Source organism: Pseudogymnoascus destructans (assembly GCF_001641265.1).
Source record: "Pseudogymnoascus destructans isolate 20631-21 unplaced genomic scaffold scaffold_19, whole genome shotgun sequence".
Classification (NCBI taxonomy): Eukaryota; Fungi; Ascomycota; class Leotiomycetes; order Thelebolales; family Thelebolaceae; genus Pseudogymnoascus; species Pseudogymnoascus destructans.
In genome coordinates, this window is record NW_020167538.1 from 135,783 (window position 1) to 163,400 (window position 27,618).

The window sequence follows — 27,618 nt, forward strand, 5'->3', positions numbered from 1 at the left end:
AGGCCGCCATTAGAATACCAGCGCTGCGATTGGAGTCTTGATACTTGGGGTGAGGGGTCGCCAGTCAAAGTGAAGCTGTATTTACGGTATGATAAAAAGCCCCTTTTCATATTCTAGTCTAATTCCTATATAGCTTCTCGATTGAAGAGATCCGCTGCCTCATTCCGCTCCTCCGCTTTGAGGAATTATCATACCGTCACCGAATTGTTGCTAGTCCGGAGACTGCGCTTTGTGTAGTTCTTGCCCGCTTGGCTTATCCAAGCCGATGGTGTAGCCATGTGAGAATCTTCGGTCGATCTATCACATGGTTAAGTATCGTATTCAACGATACTTGCCAATATCTTGTTGCCCAGTTTGGGCCGACTCTTAGTTGGGCCCCGCATCTATCATATGAGAAGATGCAAGCGTTCTCAACAGCCGTAGAAGCTGTTGGTGGCTGCCCTAGGATCTGGGGTTTCGTTGACGGAACCTTTCGAGGATTCTGTCGGCCTGCTGGAAGTGATGAAGCCCAGCGGGCCGTTTATAATGGCCATAAACGCCAACACGGCCAGCAATGGCAGGCCATCGTGACGCCTGATGGGCTTGCTTCGTCGTTATGCGGACCCTTTCTTGGTACCGCAAACGACTGGATGATGTGGCTTGAGTCTGGTTGCGAAGACAGACTCAAGCAATTGATGGATCATATGGAAGAGCCCGAATGGCTCTTCCTTTACGGTGATCCAGCTTATCGATGCACAACGGGTATTATGAGCCCCTTTTCGCATCCAAGAGGCAGACGACATCTGCCTCTTGATGAGCAAGCGTTTAACCGCTCGTTATCATCTGCGAGAATAGCTGTTGAGAACTGCTTTGGCCGGACTCAACAGCTATTCTCATATATGGCCTTTAGTAAAGGCCTTCGATCTGGAAGTCAACCAGTTGCAGCGTACTTCGCTGTAGCTATTCTACTCACGAATTGCCATACCTGTATTCATGGCAATTTGATATCACGGCGCTTCAAAGTAGACCCGCCATCAATCGAAGCGTATTTATGTATTTAAACTATATAGCTACATACTTGTTCTACCCTGCTTCCTCTCTCCCTTCTCTCTGTCGTATCTGCTGCATAAACGAAGAGAACATCACCATCTGTTCTTTTCGTAAGTCTTCAAGCTGGGCAGCAATTCCAGCTTGAATACGCTTCTCCTGTTGCTGGAGGCGTGCTTCTAACTGCCCCTCGATATCGTGAGGGGTAGTTATCACTTGTGAAGGCGGTTCTACAACTGCCTTCGAGAAGTTTTCCATAACTGAGAAGAAGCGCTCGTCACGGCGCTCTTCACGGTCATGGAATACCTCATCCTCGTCAAGTGTAGTAGCTTGGCGCTTTCGAGGCTGACGAGACGAGGATGAGGAGGAGGATGGTGGCGGAGAAAAAGAGGAGGCGTAGGAGGAGGCGTAGGGCTGGAGTTGGTCGTCATCGTCGTCACCAATAGTGATAGCATCGTTTGCTTCACTACCAGCTAACTCCTGCACTTGGAGAGTTGGTATACGGTTCCGGGGTGATGGTAAAGGGGGGTTGATAACCCGCTTCTCTTTCATCGCAGTAAGGAGCGAAGCGCGGGCCCGAACGCTTGCTTCAGTCTTTGCTCCAATAGCTCCTCGATGTTCCCTCCGCTGCTGTATAACTGTAGCTTCAGCATCAAGGACAGCAATCCAGCTGTCCTCGTATAACTGTCGCTCCGTCCTCCCATCTTGCTCGCCGGTTCCAAGCTCAGCAAGGTATTTCCGGCGGGCAGTAATACTCCTCCGTAGTACCCGACGAAGAGTATCATGCTCCTTCCCGGATTCCAACTGCCAATCAGCAGTAACGTTCCGAAAGAACGTTGCTGCTTCAGATGTCCGGTATGTATGTGATAACCGCATACAGATCTTCAAGAGTATGATATGTTCCTGGTTTGACAGCGCCGGCCGGCGTCCCCCGTTATCATCTTGTATATCCACCTCTTGCCCCCTTTTCCGCTTCCTTATCGGTGTCTGTTGAGTCGTAATAATCGTAGAATTCGTAGTTATCGGTGTAAATGGTAGAGGAGAGCCGTCAAGCTCGCTTTCCTCATCGTCGTAGTCGTCGTCGAAGACGCTTTGGCTACGACTATTCGAGCTGCTTGCGAGTCGACTAGGGGACTCAAACCCCTTATTCGATGTTATAGATACTCTCCAGACAGACTGGAGAGCAGTAGGAACGGCAGTCGTGGCTGGCGGCATTCTAAAATACAGTATATAGGGCGAAATTATAACTTTTTCGATGCGCATCATCATGAGGAACGTTCAAACAAGTGTATTACTAATATCTAAACTAACTACATACGGTAGTAATCAGGAGGGCACGACTGAACAGAAGTCTGTTCAGTCGTGCCTTCCTGATTACCAGAACGGGTAATCACCGAAGGCAAGAAAATCGGGGCTACCGGGGGGGTGGCAGGGGGGGGGGCTTGGCAATTACTACTACGGGTAATGGTCAGGCCGAAGGTCAGGCTGCTAAAACTGTCTACTCACGAGTATAGTAAATCCTCGTACTCATACCACTCAAATACTCATGAGTATTTCCTAATTAGGATTAGTGCTTAGTCAGCACAAAATCGAAATAGACGTTTCTAGAAAATAATTTATAATATAATTAGCAAGATAGAAGGATCTAGAAACTAAGGTAGAAACTTCTAGAAAGTTATTATTTTATATATATATCTAATGTATTTCACAAGCGAGTGGCCTACACAAGCAAGTGGCCTACGAAAACACCAAAACGTGTGAAGTTGACTACAGTTAACATGCTGCAACTAACACAAGCCCAATCCTCTAATCAGGAGGGTAGAATACTACTGGCTATTAGTGCAATTAAACAAGCTGTAGCATCATATGATATCCCTTGAACAACATTACGTTAACGAATCCATACCATGACTCCCTAATGTGACTCTAGTCCCAAATCACGAAAATAACTCTGTACAAAGAGTCAGCTCTTGTTTAGTACATCCTCGACCTAGATTCGCATGGATTTCTGCCCTAGCCACAAGGTGGACAAGAAATGGCGGATCTTCTACTTTCTAAACAAGGTGAGAGCCCTGTTAGGATAAACTAGACAACCAACATCATAAAGCGTCGTATAGAAATCAAAGCAAAGTTCAGCTAGAAGTACGATTACAAACGAGCAAAATGCGAAGATCCTAAGATAATTCAAGAGTGGTTTTCTCTTGTACAAAACATAGCTGCAAAATATGGCATCTTAGAGAAGGATATCTACAACTTTGATGAAGCAGGCTTTGTAATGAGAGTTATTGCTACTACAAAGGTAGTTACAAGCTCAGAAGCAAAGAGCTGTCTGTTACGATGGTCACAGAGGTCAAGAAGCTAGTTGTAATGGTGGGTGCACCAGATGTGAGAATCTAGCCACCTAAGGAAGGGATGATTTTACTAAGACAACACACTGTCTTAGGAAAAAGAGCCAAAGGGTCATAGCTTAGACTATTCCACAACGCAGCAATCAGGTGTATGATGTAGTGGAGTGGTTTAGACAAGTTGTAACAAATGTTGAGTCTGAGAACTCAGGAATAAGTCAGAGGTTAGCACCTCACTGACTTTTCAGAAACAAGGAGTAACAAGATGAATGCTTGGAAGCTTGGAAAAGATGTGGAAGTATGTGATAGTCGATTTACTGTATTGTCTGCTTGCCCTTTCTTAAGGAAAGGGCAATCCTATTTATGCTAAAGGAATGTAGTTCTCTCATTTTCCAAGACTTTCCATGACTTACCAGGCTTGGTAACTGTAGTCGACGTAAGAGAATCCCATAGAACCATCTCTTAGGTTTGTAGCCTATAGGAAGTAAAAGGAGGTCCAAGGTCAGAGTACCCCTATAGACAAATTATGTCATAACTTAACCAATCTTGTGGGTAACTAAAGAGCGATGACATGTAATGCATCATAGAGGTTCGTAGGAGCTTTTAGAGCTATTGTTCATGCTCCTAGGCCTCTAGTTGGTAGAGATATGTCATATGGTAGTATGAGTGATGTCATGTAATGAATCATAGAGGGTTGTAGAGATATGCTATGTGGTAATATCGGCCCAGTAACTAAGGAGCGATGACGTGTAATGAATCATAGATGGTTGTAGCAATCGTTGAGTAGTATTGCTCTTGTTGTTGGTGTGATAAGCCAAAATATGTATAGTGACTTGTAGGTTTGAGGAGGAGATTTCCAAGTTTGCTCTTGAGTTTGATAGCAAACTGAGTGCAACGAATGTCAGTATGACACTAGAGGCCTAAGAGCATGAACGATAGCTCTAAAAGCTCCTACGAACCTCTATGATGCATTACATGTCATCGCTCTTTAGTTACCCACAAGATTGGTTAAGTTATGACATAATTTGTCTATAGGGGTACTCTGACCTTGGACCTCCTTTTACTTCCTATAGGCTACAAACCTAAGAGATGGTTCTATGGGATTCTCTTACGTCGACTACAGTTACCAAGCCTGGTAAGTCATGGAAAGTCTTGGAAAATGAGAGAACTACATTCCTTTAGCATAAATAGGATTGCCCTTTCCTTAAGAAAGGGCAAGCAGACAATACAGTAAATCGACTATCACATACTTCCACATCTTTTCCAAGCTTCCAAGCATTCATCTTGTTACTCCTTGTTTCTGAAAAGTCAGTGAGGTGCTAACCTCTGACTTATTCCTGAGTTCTCAGACTCAACATTTGTTACAACTTGTCTAAACCACTCCACTACATCATACACCTGATTGCTGCGTTGTGGAATAGTCTAAGCTATGACCCTTTGGCTCTTTTTCCTAAGACAGTGTGTTGTCTTAGTAAAATCATCCCTTCCTTAGGTGGCTAGATTCTCACATCTGGTGCACCCACCATTACAAGTTGGCCTTGTAATGCATCATTTAAATTAAGTCTTAATAAGTTGCTGTGAAAAACAAGATGTGTCTTCATACTTGCTAGTAGTTCTAGCTGATATGCCACTTGTCTAATTCGTTCTAGAATCTTAAATGGACCAACTTGCTTATAATCAAGCTTTTTAGAAGGCCTCTAGGTTTTGATATTTCGAGTAGATAGCCATACTCTGTCTCTAATTTGATATCTTAGTGAAGGTTTTTTGTTCTAGTTCGCTATAGTCTCCATCCGAGATTGAGAGAGTGTAATTTGATCTTGTAGGTAGATTCAAAGGCTAGATAGGAGGCATATTAGCCTAGAACGTTAACTAGAACATTAAATAGGGGGTATTCATAAAGTAATTATCACCAACTTCATCTTCATACGTCAGAACACAGTTTTACAGCTAACCCAATTCAATTTAACTAACTACTTATGGATAGTAACCCTAGCTACTACACTATAGCAGCCGCTATCCTAATTAGACAATTATGATGCCAAGCCTACTAGGGTTTATATTTCCTACTACAGCTAGTTTTATGAGGCTGCTACAAAATGGAGCAGCGTTAAAGCAAATATAAATTGCTCTATTGGTGGACAAGAAGAGGTTATTAGTTAGTGTGGAGCTAGAGCATATTTTTAGGGTTGGGCCGGGACGCTGGAGGGGGAGATGAAGGTGGTGATTAGGGAGGGGAAGGCGTTGGTGGAGGTTGGGGAGGAGGTGTGGAGGGTTTGGAGGGAGTATGAGGGGAGGGGTGAGGAGGAGGAATAGGGGTTTCGGCTTAAGGTAACCTGGCGTTGGGAAATGTGATGGGGCTTTGGAGGTGGACGGGGGGCGTTGATTAATTAACCTGGTGATTGGAGCTGGAGTGGTCGCCATTCGAGGTGTGGCTTTGAGGGATTGATTGGTTTTGTTGGAGCCAGTTGTTATGATCTCACATTGTCAGTCAGAGTTTCACAAGTGAGAAAAACAGAAGGTTATCAACTCCGATTCTTGTTTCATATTTACCAGAGGCCTTTATTAGGGAGCAAAATATTGCCTCGGTAACGAAAGGAGAAGTATTGTGAGTACTTGTGAATGGCACAAAACATGAAAATACCGCGTAAAAATAGGCACCAGACAAAAAGTGAATGGTTCCATTCTCTTTCCCTTTCCAGCAGTTGAATCGCTGATTATACTCACAAGACTATGTAAGTCTTACGACATGACAACGTCGCAAAAAATGTTGAAAGAAAAGCCCCAAAAAAATTGACAAAAAAGTATAATCAAGGATTGATCCCAATAGGTTGTTTCTATTGGAGAAACGGCGAATCGAACGCCGGACCTCTTCTATGTTACAGGAGACGAATCTCGAGTGCTAAAGAAGCGTTATACCACTAAACCATATCCCCGTTTTTGTTGTGTCTGTATAATTATTAGTCCTATTATACTTAGCTGAATGTGCGGTTCGGTTGTATCATTGTTTCTCCGAGAACCCCTACAAACCCGGAAAAATACGGCCTGGTCACGTGGAATTTTATTTCCAATCACTCCCGAAATCATCACTAATCCGAGTCTATTACGCTCTCCCCTCGCCGTTCTTACCACGCCCATCGTGTTTCTTTTGTCTACCTGCATCAGCGACTGACGCCGGCGGTTCCTCAACTACCGTTTTTTGTGCGATTGACTTCTTTGGACCTTCTTTCCGGCGCTCACCTCCCTCCCCGTTTCCACGATGCTCGCCCGCACTGTTGGACGCCGCGCGCTGACCTCCTGTGTCGCCTCGCCCTCTCGCAAATTCCTCACCACCTCCGCTGCGCCGAAGAAGCGGACATGGAAGGGCGCCGCGGTTCGCTGGGGTTTGGCCGGAGCTGGATTGTACTATTATAATACGACCGACATCTTTGCAGAGCAAGAAGAAGGTATGGCTACCCACCTTCCAAATTACGAGCGGCACCGGCAATATCAGGATTCATGGACCATGGACTAACCAGTGTGCAGCTGCCATTGATAGGTTAGAAGATAGTATCCACCATATCCAGCAGAGCGAGCTCCCAACCATCGAAGCCGTCGTTGCCGAGAAGCGCGCACGCGCCGCTGCCCGCGCCGCCGAAGACAAAGCAAAGGCCAAGGCCGCCGCAGCCGCAGAAGCCGCTGCTGCATCTGCACCAGCATCCGATGCGTCGAAAGAGTCTGAGGGAACCGCTGCCGCTGTACCTGCTACCGAAGGCGAGGACGGGAGCCCAGCCCCAGGCGGCTCAATCGAAGACCTCGAAGCGGAAGCTGGTCAGGAAGGCGCCTTCAACCCCGAGACCGGCGAGATCAACTGGGACTGCCCCTGCCTAGGCGGCATGGCACACGGACCCTGCGGCGAGGAGTTCCGCGAGGCGTTCAGCTGCTTCGTGCACAGCACCGAGGAGCCGAAGGGAATGGAGTGCATTGAAAAGTTCAAGTACGTGTTTGAGTGCTACTGGAGCGCTGACCCGGCGCTGGGGATAGAGGAAGTGGAGTGATATGCCATGGGACACTGCTGATGTGCTCGTATAGGGGAATGCAGGATTGTTTCCGGGCGCACCCGGATATATACGGCTCGGAGCTCGAGGACGACGAGGAGGAGATAGAGGCTGAGATCCGCGCGCAAGAGGCGGCTAAGACGGAGGCAAGGGAGGGTGAGGCTGCTGCTGCTGCTGCTGAATCTCAAGATAACAAGGTCACGCCGAAGAAGGAGGCCCAAGATGTCAAGGCAGCAGTGAAGGAGAAGGCTGTGGAAAAGACACCTGCACCGGTACACCCCGAAGCGGCCGATGCGATCGAGAAGGTGCTGCCAAAGACTGCATACGATGCGACTGATGCTGATGCAAAGGTGGACAATGCCAAGGCGTAGATGGGCATAGGCTGAATTGACAAGAAGGGTGTCTGGATACCAAAAAACATTTAACGGCATAGACGGCTAGTGTCCCGAGCCCTGATTTTCAATATGGGAGCAGCGTCGGCGACGGAGGGAACCTGACCTGGTGTCCATAGAAGAGATATTGGAGTGTATATATGTATACTACTACTTTAGGTGTAAACCACCATGTAACACGCAAAAGAATAGAAACTCCACCTCCATCATTGCCCACTTGTTGTCTGGCACTGAAGCGGACCCCCCCGGGCAAGACTACCCAGGTAGCCCATCAAGGGCCTACTAGATAGCTGCTTAAGCACTTAGTTTTAGGTCATTTTACATAGCCTAGATGGCTAACTATATCTAGCTTTCATCATTTTTCTACGGCATCTTCTGCTGTAGAGGAATGTAGTGTTGATTAGCTAAGTAGTTTGTGTGTGCGAAAGTGTCGCTTTCGCTATGCTGTCGCTTTTGCTATAACGTGGTTTATCAGTACGTCGGACATATCAGTACCTCGGTGTCACGAGCAACATCACGTGCGGATTGTAATCACGTGTGCGGCAGTGCCAAGGCGGAGGGTCTTCCGAACTCCGCGCGAGATCGTATATACAGTTCTCACGCGATAAGTCGATATAATAATTCCTCTAGATAATATCGAGATATACTGAATATTGAGTAATCAAACCATTATGTAAGCCAAACGTCCAATGTGCCCTGAATGCACTCATTTGCCCTTTTGACCACTAATTTCTTTCTATATGCTCTAAAGAACGGAGCATTGTAATGGTGGGTGCACCAGATGTGAGAATCTAGCCACCCAAGGAAGGGATGATTTTACTAAGACAACACACTGTCTTAGGAAAAAGAGCCAAAGGGTCATAGCTTAGACTATTCCACAACGCAGCAATCAGGTGTATGATGTAGTGGAGTGGTTTAGACAAGTTGTAACAAATGTTGAGTCTGAGAACTCAGGAATAAGTCAGAGGTTAGCACCTCACTGACTTTTCAGAAACAAGGAGTAACAAGATGAATGCTTGGAAGCTTGGAAAAGACGTGGAAGTATGTGATAGTCGATTTACTGTATTGCCTGCTTGCCCTTTCTTAAGGAAAGGGCAATCCTATTTATGCTAAAGGAGTGTAGTTCTCTCATTTTCCAAGACTTTCTATGACTAACCAGGCTTGGTAAATGTATTAGAAATCAAGTGCGACCCACAACTAGCTTGCTAATCATGTAGCGAATGTAAGAGAATCCCATAGAACCATCTCTTAGGTTCGTAGCCTATAGGAAGTTGTAATGGTGGGTGCACCAGATATGAGAATCTAGCCACCCAAGGAAGGGATGAATTTACTAAGACAACACACTGTCTTAGGAAACAGAGCCAAAGGGTTGTAGCTTAGACTATTCCACAACGCAGCAATCAGGTGTATGATGTGGTGAAGTGGTTTAGACAAGTTGCAACAAATGTTGAGTCTGAGAACTCAGGGGTAACTCAGAGGTTAGCACCTCACTGACTTTTCAAAAACAGAGAATAACAAGATCAATGCTTGGAAGCTTGGAAAAGACGTAGAAGTATGTGCTAGTCGATTTACTGTATTGTCTGCTTGCCCTTTCTTAAGGAAAGGGCAATCCTATTTATGCCAAAGGAGTGTAGTTCTCTCATTTTCCATGACTTTCCATGACTAACCAGGCTTGGTAAATGTATTAGAAATCAAGTGCGACCCACAACTAGCTTGCTAATCATGTAGTGAACGTAAGAGAATCCCATAGAACCATCTCTTGGGTTCTTAGCCTATAGGAAGTGAAAAGGAGGTCCAAGGTCAGAGTACCTATAGATAAATTATGTCATAACTTAACCAATCTTGTGGGTAACTAAGGAGCGATGACGTGTAATGAATCATAGAGGGTTGTAGAAGCTTCTAGAGCTATCGTTCATGTTCCTAGGCCTCTAGTTGGTAGAGATATGCCATGTGGTAGTATTGGCCCACCCCCTTAAGGAGGAGATTTTCTTAATAACTTGTTCAATGAGTGTCCAAATGATATGCCGTGATGTATGTAGCATAAACAGATGTAGTAGAAGAGTTTGCAGCAATCGTTGAGTAGTATTGCTTCTGTTGTTGGTGTGATAAGCCAAGATATGTATGGTGACTTGTAGGTTTGAGGAGGAGATTTCTAAGTTTGCTCTTGAGTTTGATAGCAAACTGAGTGCAACGAATGTCAGTATGACATGATCCCCCTTTTAAGGACGTTTGTGGGCTGTCTGCTTGCCCTTTAGCCAGGTGGCTTTCTTAGAAAGAAATTCTAGAATGAGCTTAGATGCATTTTTTAGATTTCTCTTAGGCTCCCAAGTGTTGTCACTTGTAGGATAGCCTTTCCACTTAACGAGGAAGTAGTCCTGACCTCTAAGTGTCTTTTTGTCAAGGATAGACTCTACTTCATATTCTGGTTGATCCAAGATCAGAACAGGAGGTGGAGGAGACTGAAGTGGTCTTAAGGAACTTTCTTGTGCCTTAGACAAGAGAGATGCATGGAAGACATTATGGATAGTCCAAGTAGGTGGTAATGCAAGCTCGAAAGCATTCTTGCCAATAGTCCTTGTGATCTTAAAAGGTCCAAGTCTTTTAGTATCAAGTTTGTCTGAAGGTCTAGTAGTTGTGATATGTCTTCTAGACAAAAAGTCTTGATCACCAACTTTGAATTGTGGTGCAACCACCCCCCTGTTAAAGGCCTGAGCCTGCTCGTCTTGTGCACGCTGTATTTGAACCTTGAGATAGTCCTGGAGGCCCTTAAGGTAGATGATTCTTTCAGTAGCAGAAGGGTTTTTGAAATTTTCAGGACAATTCAGTTCTGCCACTTCAAACCTAGGGTGATAACCATAGTTTGCATAGAAAGGTGTCTCTTTTGTGGTGTTAGAGACTGTGTTGTTGTAAGCAAATTCTGCAAGATGGAGAAGATCTGCCCAGTTGTCTTGAGCATAGTTTGTATAAATTCTTAGATATTGTTCAAGTACAGAGTTGACTCTCTCTGTCTGGCCATCTGTTTGAGGGTGATAAGCTGTAGAGAAGCGTTGTTCCATGTTTAAGAGTTTAGAGAACTCCTTAAAAAAGTTTGAAGTGAAAACTGCTCCCCTATCTGAGATCCAGTGTCCAGGAATTCCATGATATTTAAAGACCACCTTGAGGAATAGCCACGCAAGTTCAGAAGCTGTGATAGTCTCATTGCAAGGCTCAAAGTGTGCCATTTTTGTGAGCCTTTCTACCACCACAAGGATAGAGTCATAAGGGGTAGCACCCCCTTTTGGGATAGAAGGAGGCAACTTGACTATAAAGTCAATGGATATGGAGTCCCATGGGCGTTCTGGTATAGGTAGAGGCTGCAAGAGGCCATAGGGCTTTTGCCGTGTAGGCTTGTTCAAGTTGCAAGTAGTGCAAGAAGATATATAGTCTTGAAGAGTAGTCCTTAGACTAGGCCAGTAGAACTTTCTTGTTAGAAGTTCATAAGTTTTTGCAAAGCCAAAGTGCCCTGCAGCTGGAGCATCATGGAACTGCTGTAGGAGGTGTAGCTGTAATCGTTTATCCCTTGGGACATAGATATAGTTCTTGAATAAGAGAAGTCCATGCTGATTTTTTGAGAAATTCTGTAGTCCAACTTTCTCAAGAGAGGAACCTTTCTTCTGGAGGTATTCCAAAGTTCTTTTCGCAAAGGGATCATGGTTGTAAGCATCTTTGAATGCTTTAAGAAGTGTTGCTGAGGGTGTATAGTCTTTAAAGGTCTCTGGTTCCTGAGAAGAGGTAATGGGGGCAACTTGGTCTTGAGGGGATAAGTTTACCCCTAAGTCCTCTGTAGTACTAGGGTTGCTTAAAGATGCTGCTATAAGCTTTGCTGAGTCTAGCAGAGCCTTTGTATTGCTAGTTTTAGCAGAATCTTGGTAGTCATGTCTTCTTGAGAGGAGATCTGCTCTTTGATTCTTGGCCCCTGAGACATGTTTTATAACAAAGTCAAAACCTCCTAGTTGTTCAGACCACCTTGCTTGTCGTCGATTGAGCTGTTTAGTGGTTGTAAAGGTCAAGAGATTTGAATGGTCACTGTAAATAGTGATAGGATAGTTTGCCCCTTCAAGGTAGCATCTCCAATGCTTTAGAGAACATACTATGGCAAGCAGTTCCTTGTCTGTAATGGGACAGTTTTGTTCAGCTGCTGATAGCTTTCTTGAGTAAAATGCCACAGGCTGTAGCTCTTCTTGTTTGTCTTTTGGAGCTTGGTATAAGATTCCAGAAATGGCAAAATCTGAGGCATCTGTCTCAAGAGTGGCAGGTTTCAAGGCGTTAAAGTGTAGTAACATTTTCCCTTCTTTAAATTCTCCTTTAAGAGCATCGAAAGCATCTTGCTGTGTCTTATCCCAGTGATACAAAGTGTCCTTGTGAAGTAATTGAGTAAGGGGTAAAGCCAAGGATGTATATCTTGGTATAAACCTCCTGTAATAGTTGGCAAACCCAAGGAAAGACTGAACCTCTTTAATGCTGGAAGGAATAGGCCACGTTTGTACTGCTTTTGTCTTTTCAGGGTCCATCTGAATGCCTTCTGTTGAAATTCTATGTCCTAAGAAATCAACTTGAGACATATGGAAAAGACATTTCTCAAGTTTGCAAAAGAGTTGTGCTTGAGATAGCTTCTCTAAGACTTGTCTAACATGTAGAACATGCTCTTGAGTGTCTAAAGAGTATATAAGAATGTCGTCTAAGTAGACAAGAACAAAGATATCCAAGTAAGGTCTTAGAATATCATTCATGAGAGCTTGGAAAGAAGCAGGTGCATTGGCAAGCCCAAAAGGCATTACCTGGTATTCAAAATGACCATAGCGTGTTCTGAATGCTGTCTTCCACTCATCACCTTCCTTGATGCGTATCAGGTTATAAGCTCCCCTGAGATCTAACTTGGTAAAGATCCTTGCTGAAGAGAGCCTATCTATGAGCTCAGGGATAAGGGGTAAAGCATATCTGTTTTTAACAGTGACTGCATTAAGGCCCCTATAATCAACACAGAGACGCAAGGAGCCATCTTTCTTCTTGACAAAGAGAATGGGAGCTCCTGCTGGTGAGGAAGAAGGTCTGATAAAGCCAGAACTAAGGTTCTCATCTAGGTATTCTCTGAGAGTTTTCAGCTCTAATTCAGATAGAGAGTAGATAGGGCCGTACGGAGGCATTGAGCCTTCTGCGAGTGGTATCTCATGGTCATAAGGCTGGTGCTTTGGCAGAATTGATGCCTTTGCCTTGTCAAAAAGATGTTGGTAGTCTTGGTATGCTAAAGGCAAAATGACCTCCTGAGATGATTTCTCCAAATCTGAAGTAGCTGCTATCTCCAGGACAGGTTGGAAAGGTTTAACCCATATCAGAGATGATATATCGTCCATAGTTTGGTCAAAATCCTTGATCTGGGACAAGTTTGAGTCTTGGACCTGAATAGGGGTAACTGAGGCTTGAAGGGTTTTTTCAGTATTGAGCTCAGGATTTGAGCTAAACCCAAGCGATAAATGCTTCCAATTGATAGTTGGATCATGCCTTTGAAGCCATGGAAGACCTAGGATAACTGGGTACTTCATTGGTATAACATCTAAAGAGATGGTGTCTGAAAATGTTGATTTTCCTAGGGGAATCTCAAGTTTGAGTACTGGGGTGTTGCAGGTAATGGAACCTGAACTGATAGGAGTTCCATCAATGACTCGGAGCAACTCTGGAGTGCGTTTGGGAATTGTAGGTAACTGGTGTGTCAAGATGAGGTCTTGAGATATAAAGTTGCCTGTTGCCCCTGAGTCTATCATAGCCCTTGTAGACAACACCTGTTGTTTGAAATGGAGTTGAATAGGGATTAACAGGTGTGTGAGACTCTGAGAAAGCACCATCGACACATCTTTGTTGTCTAGGGGAGAAGTTATAGTCTCAGTTGAAGTTGTGCCTGCTAGGGATTTTTCAAGTTTTTCAGGAATAGCAGTTGTGACTGTGTCTGAGGCTGCTATATGTTTTGAATCAGCACTCCCTCGTGCTGAATAGCACTCCTGAATTCTGTGTCCCCCTTTGCCACAGTATAAACAAAGGTTGTTGTCCATTCTGTGTTTTCTTTCTTGAGGGGTAAGTTTACCCCTTTTCAGTTTTTGAGGGTATCCTGTAGGCTGAGGTGCTGGATTTGCTGTAGATCTCTTTATAGAGGCGTCTAAGTCCATAGGTTCAGGTGCTGAGTCCTTAGCAGTTGGTGTAGAGGTGTAATTGTTGAAATTTCTTGTTGGATGCCAGTCTTGGTTCTTCTCCTTTCTTCTTTCAAAAAGCCTATCATCAAGTCTGACAGCTTTCTCTATAAGCGTTTGAAGTGTTGTAGGGCGTTCTTCTTTGCTGAGTTCATCCTTAATAGAGCTCTTGAGCCCTTGGTAGTAAGTGAAGACTAAGGCTTCTTCATTCCAAGTCAAGTGAGAAGTGATTCTCCTAAATTCTGTTGTATACTGAGCAGCAGAGGTCTTTTGACATAGCTTCTGTAGCTCTCTTTCTGCTGTAGCAGTTTCGTTGATGTCTCCAAAGGTCCTGGTAAGTTCCTCTTGAAACTGGTCATAAGAGGTAATCAAAGGTGTAGTGGTATTTTGGTTGTTGCCACTAAGTCTTCTAAGATATGGCTCAAAGAAGTTGAATGCAGATCCATGGAGGTAGCTGGCAGCGAAATAGATCTTCTGAATGTCTGAGGTGAACTGATGAGGCCTGAGGGTGAAGTAGATGTCCAGTTGCATAAGAAATCCCTTCAACTTCCTCCTGTCTCCATGGTATAAATCTGGTGTTTGCACTTTAGGAAGTGCACCTGGGGTACTCGAAATAGCCAGAGGAGCTGTGGGAAGCTCTGTATGATGTGTCTGAGTTGAAGATTGTGTTGCTGAAGTGTTGGCTTGAAAGGTGTTTTCCAAATTCTCAAGTTTGTTGTTACGACGGAACAAGAAGGCTGGCCAACTACAGGACAGGAAGGAGGGAGGTCGCATGAGACCGGCCCTGGTACCTGGAGGGGCAGCGGGGAATAGTAGTTCCGAAAGTATCACGTGACGGACTCGCAGGATGATGAGAAGAGTCCTAAGAGTCCAGGACTCCGAGGACTCGAGTGAGTTCCCAGGAGTCCACTAGGCACGTGATGGACTCGCAGGATGATGAGAAGAGTCCTAAGAGTCCAGGACTCTGAGGACTCGAGTGAGTTCCCAAGAGTCCACTAGGCACGACGCCACTATATAAGTAGATAGTATTTCCTTAGATAGGAGCTTCGTGCTCAACTCAATACAGTATTTGTTATATACTAGTAACGTGTTACTTGAAGCCTTTGTGTCTGATCCCCTGCCTCCTCTGATAAGTAAACCTTTACGCAAGAGAACCTCTGTGTCTTCTATCGTTTAGAAGTCAGCGTTACATTTGTTTGCTATAGTTTGTATAAAGGCAAACAGTTGTTGCATCTGCTGTTCAGCAGTAGTTGTAGGAGCTTGGTCGTCCTCCATTGTAGTATCGAAGTGCTGCTATAGAAATAGTTGAAGCTTGAAGCAGGCAAGGTGTAATGGTGGGTGCACCAGATATGAGAATCTAGCCACCCAAGGAAGGGATGAATTTACTAAGACAACACACTGTCTTAGGAAACAGAGCCAAAGGGTTGTAGCTTAGACTATTCCACAACGCAGCAATCAGGTGTATGATGTGGTGAAGTGGTTTAGACAAGTTGCAACAAATGTTGAGTCTGAGAACTCAGGGGTAAGTCAGAGGTTAGCACCTCACTGACTTTTCAAAAACAGAGAATAACAAGATCAATGCTTGGAAGCTTGGAAAAGACGTAGAAGTATGTGCTAGTCGATTTACTGTATTGTCTGCTTGCCCTTTCTTAAGGAAAGGGCAATCCTATTTATGCCAAAGGAGTGTAGTTCTCTCATTTTCCATGACTTTCCATGACTAACCAGGCTTGGTAAATGTATTAGAAATCAAGTGCGACCCACAACTAGCTTGCTAATCATGTAGTGAACGTAAGAGAATCCCATAGAACCATCTCTTGGGTTCCTAGCCTATAGGAAGTGAAAAGGAGGTCCAAGGTCAGAGTACCTATAGATAAATTATGTCATAACTTAACCAATCTTGTGGGTAACTAAGGAGCGATGACGTGTAATGAATCATAGAGGGTTGTAGAAGCTTCTAGAGCTATCGTTCATGTTCCTAGGCCTCTAGTTGGTAGAGATATGCCATGTGGTAGTATTGGCCCACCCCCTTAAGGAGGAGATTTTCTTAATAACTTGTTCAATGAGTGTCCAAATGATATGCTGTGATGTATGTAGCATAAACAGATGTAGTAGAAGAGTTTGCAGCAATCGTTCAGTAGTATTGCTTCTGTTGTTGGTGTGATAAGCCAAGATATGTATGGTGACTTGTAGGTTTGAGGAGGAGATTTCTAAGTTTGCTCTTGAGTTTGATAGCAAACTGAGTGCAACGAATGTCAGTATGACACATTGGTGAACCTTACCAGAAAGGATCAGATATTCGAATGGACTCATGCATGCCAAACTGCATTCGAGCTGTTGAAACAAACAGTCACAGAAGCTCCTGTCTTGAGGCATTTCGATAGAAACAAGACAGCCTATGTCGAAGCAGATTCCTCAGACTTCATCTCATCAGGAGTCTTGTCACAAAAAGATGATCAAGGGGTTCTACATCCAGTTGCATACTTCTCGAAAAAGCTAGCACCTGCAGAATGCAATTACGAGATATATGACAAGGAATTGCTTGCAATCATCAGATGTTTCGAAGCATGGAGACCAGAACTTGAAGGGACAGATTTTCCAGTCCAAGTCTTGTCTGATCACAAAAGCTTGGAATACTTCATGTCCACCAAGAAGCTGACAAGAAGACAAGCTCGGTGGGCTGAATTCCTCTCTCGATACAACTTCCAGATCATCTATAGGCCTGGGAAGCAAAATGGAAAAGCAGATGCTTTGACTCGAAGGCCTGGTGACAGACCAGAAGGCAATGATGAGGATGATCAACAAAAGCAACAGCTTCAGGTGTTGCTACCACCTTCGAGGCTACATCCAGACATTCAGAAACTCAAAGAACAAGGCCAAACAGCTCAGCTAGCTCCAGTGGAAACTCATATCAGAGAAATGACAATTCTTGAGAAAATCCAAAAGTCTCAACTGGAAGACAAATTCTGCAAGGCTACACTACAGAAGCTTGAGAATGGTGATCGAACAAGCAAAGAGGTTGCATTGGCTTATTGCGAACTCAAAAACGGCATGCTAGAATATCAAAATCGAGTTTGGGTGCCAGAAACCATTCAGGTGGACTTGTTGAGAGAAGTTCATGAACAACCTTCTATGGGACATCCAGGAGCTGGAAAGATGCTGCGAGTCATGAAACAGCACTATTACTGGCCAAACATGGACAAAACAATAATTCGATATATCAAAAACTGCCATAGTTGTCGAAGATCGAAACCATCTCGAGATTCCTACAATGGACTTCTACAACCAATCTGTCATACTGACATTCGTTGCACTCAGTTTGCTATCAAACTCAAGAGCAAACTTAGAAATCTCCTCCTCAAACCTACAAGTCACCATACATATCTTGGCTTATCACACCAACAACAGAAGCAATACTACTGAACGATTGCTGCAAACTCTTCTACTACATCTGTTTATGCTACATACATCACAGCATATCATTTGGACACTCATTGAACAAGTTATTAAGAAAATCTCCTCCTTAAGGGGGTGGGCCAATACTACCACATGGCATATCTCTACCAACTAGAGGCCTAGGAACATGAACGATAGCTCTAGAAGCTTCTACAACCCTCTATGATTCATTACACGTCATCGCTCCTTAGTTACCCACAAGATTGGTTAAGTTATGACATAATTTATCTATAGGTACTCTGACCTTGGACCTCCTTTTCACTTCCTATAGGCTAGGAACCCAAGAGATGGTTCTATGGAATTCTCTTACGTTCACTACATGATTAGCAAGCTAGTTGTGGGTCGCACTTGATTTCTAATACATTTACCAAGCCTGGTTAGTCATGGAAAGTCATGGAAAATGAGAGAACTACACTCCTTTGGCATAAATAGGATTGCCCTTTCCTTAAGAAAGGGCAAGCAGACAATACAGTAAATCGACTAGCACATACTTCTACGTCTTTTCCAAGCTTCCAAGCATTGATCTTGTTATTCTCTGTTTTTGAAAAGTCAGTGAGGTGCTAACCTCTGACTTACCCCTGAGTTCTCAGACTCAACATTTGTTGCAACTTGTCTAAACCACTTCACCACATCATACACCTGATTGCTGCGTTGTGGAATAGTCTAAGCTACAACCCTTTGGCTCTGTTTCCTAAGACAGTGTGTTGTCTTAGTAAATTCATCCCTTCCTTGGGTGTGGCTAGATTCTCATATCTGGTGCACCCACCATTACACTCAAGTTAAGGGAAACAGGCGAGCAAATCTGTCAACTATAGGAACGCCTAGAGCACGTAGGGGAAGTGGAGTCCTACCATACTCCTGCACTCAAATGCATGAATAATAGTTCTATGCTTGAACATATTCTCTCTAATCTTTGGTAAATCGCGAAGGAAGGAAGGAATGTTATATTCAAGGTCTAGACTCTTATAGCCTCTTGAACAGCTATCTTATGCCAGTGCTTGTAAGGTTGGAAAACCCCAACACCGAGTGGTTGTAGAATATAGAGAAGACGAGGACTAGAAAGATAAAGGATGAGGATGGGGATGAGGATGGGGACGTGGATGGGAACGAGGATGATTACGAGGCTGATGAGGTGGCATGATTCTCTGAGAAGTCCGGACTGACGGTGTCCATTTATGAGGTTACATGATTATATGATTATGAGACTAGATTTGCTATGGAATGATGGAACAAGTGCGAATAGACGGTGTCTAGTTACGAGGTTTATGAGGTTGCATAATTACGAAGAAGGATTTGCTATGGGATGCTCGAGCAAGTACGAATCGACAATGTCTATTTGAGGGTTGCTGGGATGTTTTGAAGATGGCAATAGCTTCTTATTTGTATTCATTAGTTCATTATCTAGGTGCTATTACACTACAAGAAATATTCAATTTGAGGTTTTTTAGCCGGCATGCCTCGGGAATCTTGCGGAGCGGCTTGAAATACTCGGTATCGCCTCGCCGGCCCCTGGTTGAGGCTCACGGCGTTCTCATCCAGAACACCCTGCTGCAGGGCGGCACTGCGGCCAACCTCGCCGTTACTCCTCGCCAGCACGCCGTCCCCGCCGCCACCATCCTCACCGAGCTCCATAATAGCCGCCACATTCCCGCAGCGGTAGCAGTAGTTCGGGGCGGACCAGACCGTGACGATGGTGTTGTCGAACATCTCCTTGAAGCCCTCCATAACAAGCTGATGCGCGCGGGCAATCATCGAGATGTTATTCGCGTGGTTGAAGTTCTGCACCGTGCTGGCGCCGAAGAGGAAACCGGCCCCGCGAGGCGAGAGACCCCAGCCCTGGATGTCCTCCGGGTCGGACCACAGAAGATCGCACATGGAGCCCTCGTGTGGAACTTCCTGCTTGCGGTCGATGAGGCGGATCTTGTCGAGAGTTTCGGCGAGGGGGCTGAGCCCACCATGCACGCAGAATACGGCGGTGGAGTTGTTACCGGAGGTGCCATTGCTGTGGGCTGAGGCGCCGGAGCCGGGAGGGCCGGTCTTGGTTGGCGTAGTGGAGGCAGGAGGAGTGCGCACAAGAACGTCGTTTCGTTTGCTTCCCTTGCGGGGGAAGCGGTGGAGGATGCCGCCCTCTGAGTTGAGGACTTCGATCTCGATGTCTGCCTCATCATAGTCCTCGGTGTTGGTTATTTCTGGGGCTTGTGGGCGGATGGGGATCTTGTCGTTAGGCTGCAAGGTGGCGGAGGCGTTGAGGACGATCGCACCCAAGGCAAGGTAGTCGAAGACGTCGCAGCAGTAGCGCCACACATTTGCGGAACCGTATTTGCGCAGACATTCATCGTAAAAGCCGTATACAGTGGTGATCTGGCGCGACTCGTGGTTTCCACGGATGAGCGTCATGCGGTCTGGGTAGCGGACCTTGAGGCAGAGGAGAAGCAAGAATGATTCGAGACTGTAGAAACCACGGTCGACAAAGTCGCCCATAAAGAGGTAGTTTGTGTCCGGGACGTCGCCGCCAACTCGGAAGAGCTCCATGAGATCGTGAAATTGGCCGTGGATATCGCCACATATCTATTCCTGTCAGTTGGTGTGGAGATGAAATTGTGTCGCGAAGACATACCGTTACAGGTGCTGTGACTGTTACAACATTTCCCTCCTCCACCAACAGCTCTCGCGCTTTATAGCATAATTCCCTGACCTGTGATTCTGGTATTGGCCGACATTCCCGCAGCTGTGCAATAGCCCTAGGTCCTGGTTAGTTTCGCCTTTGATGCGCTGAAGAGCAAAAACCCACTTATCCAAGTCGCTCATCTTGTATTGTCTCTAGGGTTTGGACCGCGCAGGTCGCGCCTCCTATCTGGAAAGTTTGAAGCGCGGTCTATTTCAGTGCTACAACACAGCTAGACGTTGAGGTGCTGGAAGTTGTCGTGGGATGCCCACAGATTCAAATCTAGGCCGTCTATCGATGCGTACTGGGTGCGACAGGGTCGAATAAGGCGTTAACTGGCAATATTGCTAGGTTTCTGTATAGTTTCTGATATTATGGCAAAGTAAAGAGTTGCATAGACCCAATAGATTTGTTCCTGTCGTGCGCCAATTCTGTTCCTGGATGCTGTGTGATATGTCGATCTAAAAGTTCCCAGCGCACGACATTCGCCGGGGTGCTAGCTTCTGATTACGCTAGCCGGATCTAACCTTAGACCATCTCCATGTGTGGAGAAATTTATAGACACCCCTCCATTCGAACCATTGCGACCCAATTCGCCTCTGTCAATTCCTCGCTGATATAGACAAAGCCGGTTATTAGTGTAAGAGCCTCGTTTGTCCCAGCGACCAATGCTAACCCCCCGAGCAGCTGGATGCCTTTCTCCACGGACTGAATTCTCGCGTCTCCGCCGTTGCCGGCACGCCCACAATGCCGCCCCATTTCCACCCGCGCTCGCGGATGACTTCTTCAATATTCGTTACGACTCTCTTCGCCAGCTTTGCCGTCGTTACATTGCCACATATCCTGCCGTGTCCCGCGCCCCGGGTGGCATACACGGAGGGGGAAGTATGTCCGGATGGGAAGAGGAGGCGAAGGAAGAGGTGCGCTCCTGAGGTTGCTACAGACGGCTTAGTCAAGGCGGGACAGCCGTGTGCGACAACTGTAGTTGTTGGGGGAGGTGAGGACCTCGAGGAGATTGTGGGGACGAGGGAGAAGAGGGAATGCCCGATACCGAAACCAGGGGGGACTATGGGGATAATACTTGCATTTACTGGGATAGGAAACAATACGGATGGGCCTGGGGGAACGCGACCATCGTCATAACGAATATATGTGAAGGATAGAGTGTATATAAGATGTTGGATATTAGAAGGCGGACATAAGAGGCTTGGGCGCAGAATTGGGGCGCAGAATTGGGGCGCAAAGTGGTAGAAGACCAAGATGTACGAACGGGTTACGGAACAACTGTATACCAACAAATACCTGTGTTATAACACAACAAGAGCATCAACTTAGTTATATGTTGAAATTATCAAACAGCAACAAGATTCCCAGCATGTGAGGACCGACAGCGCAGGAATGATGCGTGAATTGAACCGATGGGGTCTTGGAAGACGGCCGGAGTCAAATTTCTGTTGTAATAACAGCGAATATTTGGTAAAGTATATACAGTAAGTGAACTAACGTAAGTCGTGGCGTAACGCAAATGGTGGCGTAACGCAAAGGATTACCGAGGACCTCCAACCTATAACTTGAATAACTCAACAATGGTACAGCTTCAATTGGATTTATAAGCTTGGAGATTCACTTCTTTTACAGCCGTGGCATTTGCCAATTGAAGCTCGATCCACGCTTGGCTTGCGGGTCGGCCAGTAATAAATAGCCTCTGGGTCCGCTGACTGTGACGTATTTTTTACGGTGAATTACCCTGGTCTGTTTGTATCATGATTTTTTTATTGTCAGGTTAATTTTAATCAAAATATACCAAAATCAGCCCACCTCGTTTTATTCTACTCAAAATGTCACTCCCTAAGACTACGGACGCGTGGGTCACGAAAGGAACCACTGGACTTGACAATCTAGTGTTTGAGAGTGGTCGCCCTCTCCCAGCCGTCGAAGATCATGATGTGATGGTTAAATTTCATGGTGCATCTCTAAATTATCGAGACATCTCTATTCTCACGGTAGCCATGGCCAACATTCTCCTAGTCAATAAAGAGAGTCAATGACTTAACAGATCATAGGGCTCGTATCCTTTCCCTAGAAAGGACGATATCGTTGCTTTATCAGATGGTGCTGGTGAGGTGGTCGCAGTCGGATCAAAAGTGACCCAATTCAAAAAGGGCGACAAGGTTGTGACCCTCTTCAACCAAGGCCACCAAAGCGGCTCTATCAATTACGCATCCATTGCAACTGGATTAGGCGGGACTACTGACGGCACTTTAAGAGGCCATGGCGTGTTTCCTGAACACGGCTTGGTTACGATGCCTTCCAACTTAAACTACCTCGAAGGGGCCACTCTCATTGTAGCAGGTCTGACAGCCTGGAACGCTCTTTATGGTCTCGCTCCTGTCAAAGCAGGTGACTACGTCTTGACACAGGGTACTGGTGGAGTTTCTCTCTTCGCTGTTCAGTTTGCAAAGGCAGCAGGAGCGAAGGTTATCGCGACGACGTCTTCAGCCGCCAAGATGGAGATCTTGAAGAAGCTGGGAGCCGATCATGTGATTAACTATAAGGAGACGCCAAACTGGGGCGAGATGGCGAAGGAGCTGACTCCAGGGGGCGTCGGTGTGAAGCACGTAATTGAGGTTGGAGGACCTGGTACTATGGCACAGAGTCTCAAGGCTGTGCAGTTTGATGGCATCATTTCCCTTATTGGGTTTGTGGCGGCTGCTACTAAGGAGCAGCCTCAATTCCTGGACGCCCTAATCAATGTTTGTACAGTCCGGGGTCTGCTTGTGGGCAGCAAGGACATGTTCGAGGACATGGTTAGTACATATTGCTGCATTGCTGAATCAGGACGTAAGCTAACTATCACTTTTAGAACCGGGCTATCGTTGCAAACAATATCAAGCCAGTTATTGATTCCAAGGTATTCTCATTTAAGGAGGCCAGAGAGTACGTCTCCCAGTCACTACATGATGCATCTTAGGGGGTCTCTAACAATTAACCAGGGCTATGCAATATATGGCTGACAGGAAGCATGTCGGAAAGGTCTGTATCAAGATCGAGTAAGCCAGCCACGAACCCAATGTCATATTACTACCACCTTGATCCCTTCCTATTCCTGCCCAACTGGTATCAGTTACCTCATGGCTATCGAGCAGATCCATGCCCGTATGTGAAATCTCCGATGCATGTCGCTGCATCGAACGTTCGATGCAGGCAGTATCATTTCCAGTCCCACATCTCGCTGCACCCGCAGACATCACCTGTAAATGGGCCTCCATAGCCCGGTCTCCAGCGATGTTATTACCATCCCGGCTGGCAGTATCTCATCGGCGGGCCCCAGGGCTCAAATGACCCTGACAACCCCATTGCTGCCAGCCACCACAAGGTCGCGTTCGAGGGCCTCAACAACGGTGTCTGGGAGTAGACACCATGGTCTCAGGAGGCGGGTGGTGGTGCTTCACCCTCCCCAGCTGCATTAAAGAGGTTTTCAGCTGGTGACTACCTCATGCGTGCTGAGCTTATTTGTAAGTTTCTCCCAAATTCAACATCTCTGATCGGCCATACTGACACAAGTTGCCCTCCACTCCGCCTACAGCGCCGGCGGCGCGCAGTTCTACATGTCCTGCGCAAACATCCGCGTCACTGGCAGCGGATCCACAGCGCTCTCCGGAGGCGTTAGCCTTCTAGGCGCGTACTCGTCTGGAGATCCGTAGGTTTCCCATTTTCTTGCCCTCTGCCTTTCATGCACTGCTGCCCCTGTGATTCCAAACACAGAGCGTCTGCTGACTCAAACTAGCGGAATTACTATCAACATCTACGGCTCGTCTGGCAACCCAGACAACGATGGCAAGTCTTACGTTGCGCCAGGCCCTAATGTCTTCACTTGCTAGATAATGGTAGCGTTGACTCTAGAGCGACCAGTACTCGAGTACGTGCTGATTGAGTAATGGTTGCGTGTTGTTAGTGTTCTTTAAATTGAAGAAAATGAGACATTGAGACGGTGCTCGGGACGGTGAGAAGAGACGGAAAGGGTGGGGTCAGGAGACCCGATGGAAGTTGTTATTCTTGCATAATCGTCGGATCCGGAAAGCAAGATGTCTTGCCCCAACATTTAATTTCCACAACAATTCTATAACGATTCAACAACATGTCTGACCACAAGACTACACTTCGTGAAGCAAAGGAATGGCTTGCTCCTTGCAAATCCTTCTGAATTAGTTTCTACTGCTGCAACTATTTTCAAAGTCAAAGCAAATACCCTACGTCGATCAATCCTCCGAGAAACGAACACAACAGCTCAACAAGAACAGCATGGAGGGCACAATAAGCTATTAATTGGAATCCCAGGTGGTGAACAAGTCATGGTTCCTATTGGAATATACGAACTCTACACACCAAGTCCTGAAAACAAGAGTTCCCTTACTGTTGTTGAAGCTGTCTCTGCAAGTGGGCAAGTGATTCCACCTGTTATTATCAGGGCAAAACTCATATCTTGGTACCATAAGAATCTTCAAGAAGAGAGGATTCTACTTTCAGACTCTGGATATATCAACGACGAACTTGCAATTGAATGGTTAACACACTTTATTAAACATACAAAAAGCACACAAGATTCAGAGCCAAAGGTCCTCTTGCTTGATTCTCATGCAAGTTATCATTGCCCTCAATTTGCAATCCTTGCAGAGAAGCATAACATATTCCCATTTACATTTCCCTCTCACCTCGTTTAGCGCACCCGCTTCGAGTATCGCTTCTCGCTTACCGAGCCGCTGCTTTTGACGACGTCTATAAGAACCTTAGCAGCACCATGGCTACATGAAACAGTTCTAATTCTCCACAAGGCGCCTAATTTCTACTATTATCATCAGTGATTGGAGCGAAGCAAAGGAAGCAAGGGTATAACTTAGAGATTAAAACTGAGAGTAATACGAGGTAGTGGGGCTGGCATCCAATTGAGGAAGGAGCCGCACATAAGTAAAGTGGAAAGTTTTGAAATCGGTCAAGAATTTGATGAGGGAAGTGACTATGATACCATGAACGCGGGCTAAGTGATCTCTCATCTTCACTGCGTCTAAACACTCCGACGATGTGCAAAGATCAGGATAGGCGGGGCATGAAATATAGTCTTTCATAGTCTTGATGTGCAAATTAACGTGTCGTTGGAACCTGTCAGATCCGGGACTAGATTGCGCATCAAGGTGTTGAGATATTCTAATCATGATAACAGAATATACAGAGCCAAGGCTTCAGGGTCCGACCAAGTCCCATGAGCCCAGTGTAGCCGTTAGCTTTGACGAGCAAATCGGCGGCGTCGATATGACGAGCATCAAGCTCATGCAACAGGATAAACTCGTAACAAAACTCGCAAAATGTTGGTTTTGGGGAAATAGTTGAGATAAGTCGGTGATGTGTCATCATGTGAGTCTTTCTTGCTTCTTTTGACTCGAACACAATGCCAGTACGATATTTGCCAACCTTTCAGACCTGTGCACAAGGTGGATAGAAGCAACTTGGAACCAAATCACCATCCTCATTCCTAATCGTTTGGCATTTGCCGCCGAGGTGACTTGAGACATGCTGCCCGAAAAGCGTTCGATTTGGAAAGGTCTTTCCACACGATACGAGCTGATCAACACCCTTGATCTTCTTGATAGTGGTATGGGCGCACGGCTGGTCAAATGGAAAAATCTCGTCGGCGATGCGAATTGTTTCCGTAGTCGCCTCCTTTAATGCACACATGTATACATGCAGAGAGGCATGAACTATCCCATAGAGATCACTATCGCAGAACATGCAACGATAGCTGCCATGAATCGGCTCCTAGCCGGGGAAGAATCGATCGATCGGATGGACAATCTTGAAGAATGACCCGAGTCCTAAAGCCAACTCAGCCTCGTTCCTATCCGAGTCGAAGACAGCAAGCATCTGGTTGCATAACGTAGGATCGACATATGTCCTGTTATGGCCACTGTTGTCTCTTCGTGGGCGTGGGCGTAGTGACTGTGACTGGGTCTCAGCGACATATGCATCAAAACAGTCTTGGGTATTCCGGCTAATTCCATGGAGGCGAATCGACTGCATCGAGGAGTGGACATTGTCTAGCCACGGTGTCACTGTATCCTCTGCTGCATCTACCACCTCTTCGTCCTCTTCGTTACCAAGTGTCGCCTCAACCGATTGTTCTTCGCCATCTAAATCTATCGCCAGAAGGTTGTTCTCATCCATGGCCAAAAGGGCAGGGTCGATATTAGAGAAGTCGTCACTATCGAGGTCCTCGACGATGTCTTCGTCTAAGCCGAACAGAATGCTGCTCATCGTATGAGATGTCCTCTAGCTTAAAAACGACTGGCGTATCATTATCGTTAGGTGGTGGTGGCATGTCTGTCTCCTCCGCCTGTTCGGCGACGCTGCTAGTGCTTCTGACGCTGCTGATACTGCTCCTCTTCGACAGAATCGACAGTGTCGATTCTTCAGAAGCGCGAGTCGAGGCTACACTTTCTAGCCTATCATTCAGCCTTTCACTTGCCCGGAAGAATGTAGCATATTCGAGACGATATATCTTCTCGCATGCAGCCCTCAGAGCATTTGTAGTGCGGTTGTGGCATAGTTTGTATTCAACAAAGTCCGGGTCCGAACTTCGTGCTGCTGCAGCTAAGGTGCCATGGTGACGAACAATCTTCTCGTGGAGAGCAACAGCGATCTAATGTTGCGCACAGTACTTCGGATCTAGCATAGCCCGGGCACGGCCTTCATCGCTGATGACCTGAGGCGCCGCAGTCGAAGAATTGAGAAGCATAGACGACATCTGCTTCACTGCTCGCGGGTCCTGATCTCGATATTGGGCGGCCATATCCACGGTGGCTGTCTTTGATGCGTCGGTTGTCTAAAGACGTCTTCAGGGCGAGTGTGAATGCAACGCCACGGCGGAGGCAGTACACCGTGAGCTGTCTTCTCGACCTAGTCGTTTCGGCTGCGATTGCAAGTCTCGCAGCTGCTCGGGCTCTTGCGTCAGAGTGAAGATATCGGTATGCACCTTGCGGAGTAGAGGCAGCTTTAGGAAGCTCTCCTTGATGGGTATGATCCTGCCGTTCTTCGAGGTGGGAGCAGCCATCAAGTCAGACCAGGTCTGGAATCCGCTCTCGAAGACATCGTCCATTAACGCCATGACAAGAATCAAGCGTAAGGTGTCTTCCTTGGCCATGGCGGTCGGGAAGAGCGAGAACGGGACAGCCTTGCACTGGCTTGGCTCAAGTTTCATCCCTTTCAGATGTCGGAAGGTAAAGTTGGCGCGTAGATCGACGGCCTCGATCTCCTCGTTCCAGAACGAATAGAGCTTGATGTCTTCCCATAGTAGACATGTAGTCCGTGGCGTTTTCCGATCCCACGCAATGTCACCGCCCCGAGACCTAGTATCGACCATAATGTTTAAGAACAGGGTGATGTTTAGTAGCTGTCTCATGTTCGGGAGCGTGCCAATGTACTCGGGCGTGTATA

At 46.1% G+C, this 27,618-nt stretch overlaps 7 protein-coding genes and 1 non-coding gene across 8 annotated transcripts; 3 read left to right on the forward strand and 5 right to left on the reverse strand.

Moving 5' to 3' along the window:
• Positions 1-1,062: 1,062 nt before the first annotated feature.
• Positions 1,063-2,241, reverse strand: VC83_06642 (uncharacterized protein; the record flags this gene model as incomplete). Its single annotated transcript, XM_024470236.1, has 1 exon — positions 1,063-2,241. The coding sequence occupies one exon, from the start codon at positions 2,239-2,241 to the stop codon at positions 1,063-1,065; it is 1,179 nt and encodes a 392-aa protein (XP_024321762.1).
• Positions 2,242-6,208: 3,967 nt separating this feature from the next.
• Positions 6,209-6,304, reverse strand: VC83_06643 (the record flags this gene model as incomplete). The annotated part of the gene is made up of 1 exon: positions 6,209-6,304. It is a non-coding gene; the product is annotated as a tRNA-Ala (tRNA).
• Positions 6,305-6,487: 183 nt separating this feature from the next.
• MIA40 (Oxidoreductase) lies at positions 6,488-7,997 on the forward strand. Its single transcript, XM_024470237.1, has 3 exons — positions 6,488-6,814; positions 6,894-7,344; positions 7,440-7,997. The coding sequence occupies exons 1-3, from the start codon at positions 6,628-6,630 to the stop codon at positions 7,774-7,776; spliced, it is 975 nt and encodes a 324-aa protein (XP_024321757.1). The 5' UTR covers positions 6,488-6,627; the 3' UTR covers positions 7,777-7,997.
• Positions 7,998-18,135: 10,138 nt separating this feature from the next.
• On the reverse strand, positions 18,136-20,276 carry VC83_06645 (uncharacterized protein; the record flags this gene model as incomplete). The annotated part of the gene is made up of 3 exons (XM_024470238.1): positions 18,136-20,036; positions 20,086-20,209; positions 20,260-20,276. 3 exons carry the CDS (start codon positions 20,274-20,276, stop codon positions 18,885-18,887), a joined length of 1,293 nt encoding a protein of 430 aa, XP_024321756.1. The 3' UTR covers positions 18,136-18,884.
• A 604-nt stretch (positions 20,277-20,880) lies between these two features.
• Positions 20,881-21,276, forward strand: VC83_06646 (uncharacterized protein; the record flags this gene model as incomplete). The annotated part of the gene is made up of 1 exon (XM_024470239.1): positions 20,881-21,276. The coding sequence occupies one exon, from the start codon at positions 20,881-20,883 to the stop codon at positions 21,274-21,276; it is 396 nt and encodes a 131-aa protein (XP_024321759.1).
• A 695-nt stretch (positions 21,277-21,971) lies between these two features.
• On the forward strand, positions 21,972-24,014 carry VC83_06647 (uncharacterized protein; the record flags this gene model as incomplete). The annotated part of the gene is made up of 7 exons (XM_024470240.1): positions 21,972-22,136; positions 22,197-22,940; positions 22,997-23,070; positions 23,127-23,166; positions 23,564-23,648; positions 23,698-23,833; positions 23,921-24,014. 7 exons carry the CDS (start codon positions 21,972-21,974, stop codon positions 24,012-24,014), a joined length of 1,338 nt encoding a protein of 445 aa, XP_024321758.1.
• A 1,930-nt stretch (positions 24,015-25,944) lies between these two features.
• VC83_06648 (uncharacterized protein) lies at positions 25,945-26,439 on the reverse strand (the record flags this gene model as incomplete). The annotated part of the gene is made up of 1 exon (XM_024470241.1): positions 25,945-26,439. One exon carries the CDS (start codon positions 26,437-26,439, stop codon positions 25,945-25,947), a length of 495 nt encoding a protein of 164 aa, XP_024321755.1.
• Positions 26,440-27,019: 580 nt separating this feature from the next.
• VC83_06649 (uncharacterized protein) lies at positions 27,020-27,583 on the reverse strand (the record flags this gene model as incomplete). The annotated part of the gene is made up of 1 exon (XM_024470242.1): positions 27,020-27,583. The coding sequence occupies one exon, from the start codon at positions 27,581-27,583 to the stop codon at positions 27,020-27,022; it is 564 nt and encodes a 187-aa protein (XP_024321754.1).
• Between the last annotated feature and the right edge of the window lie 35 nt (positions 27,584-27,618).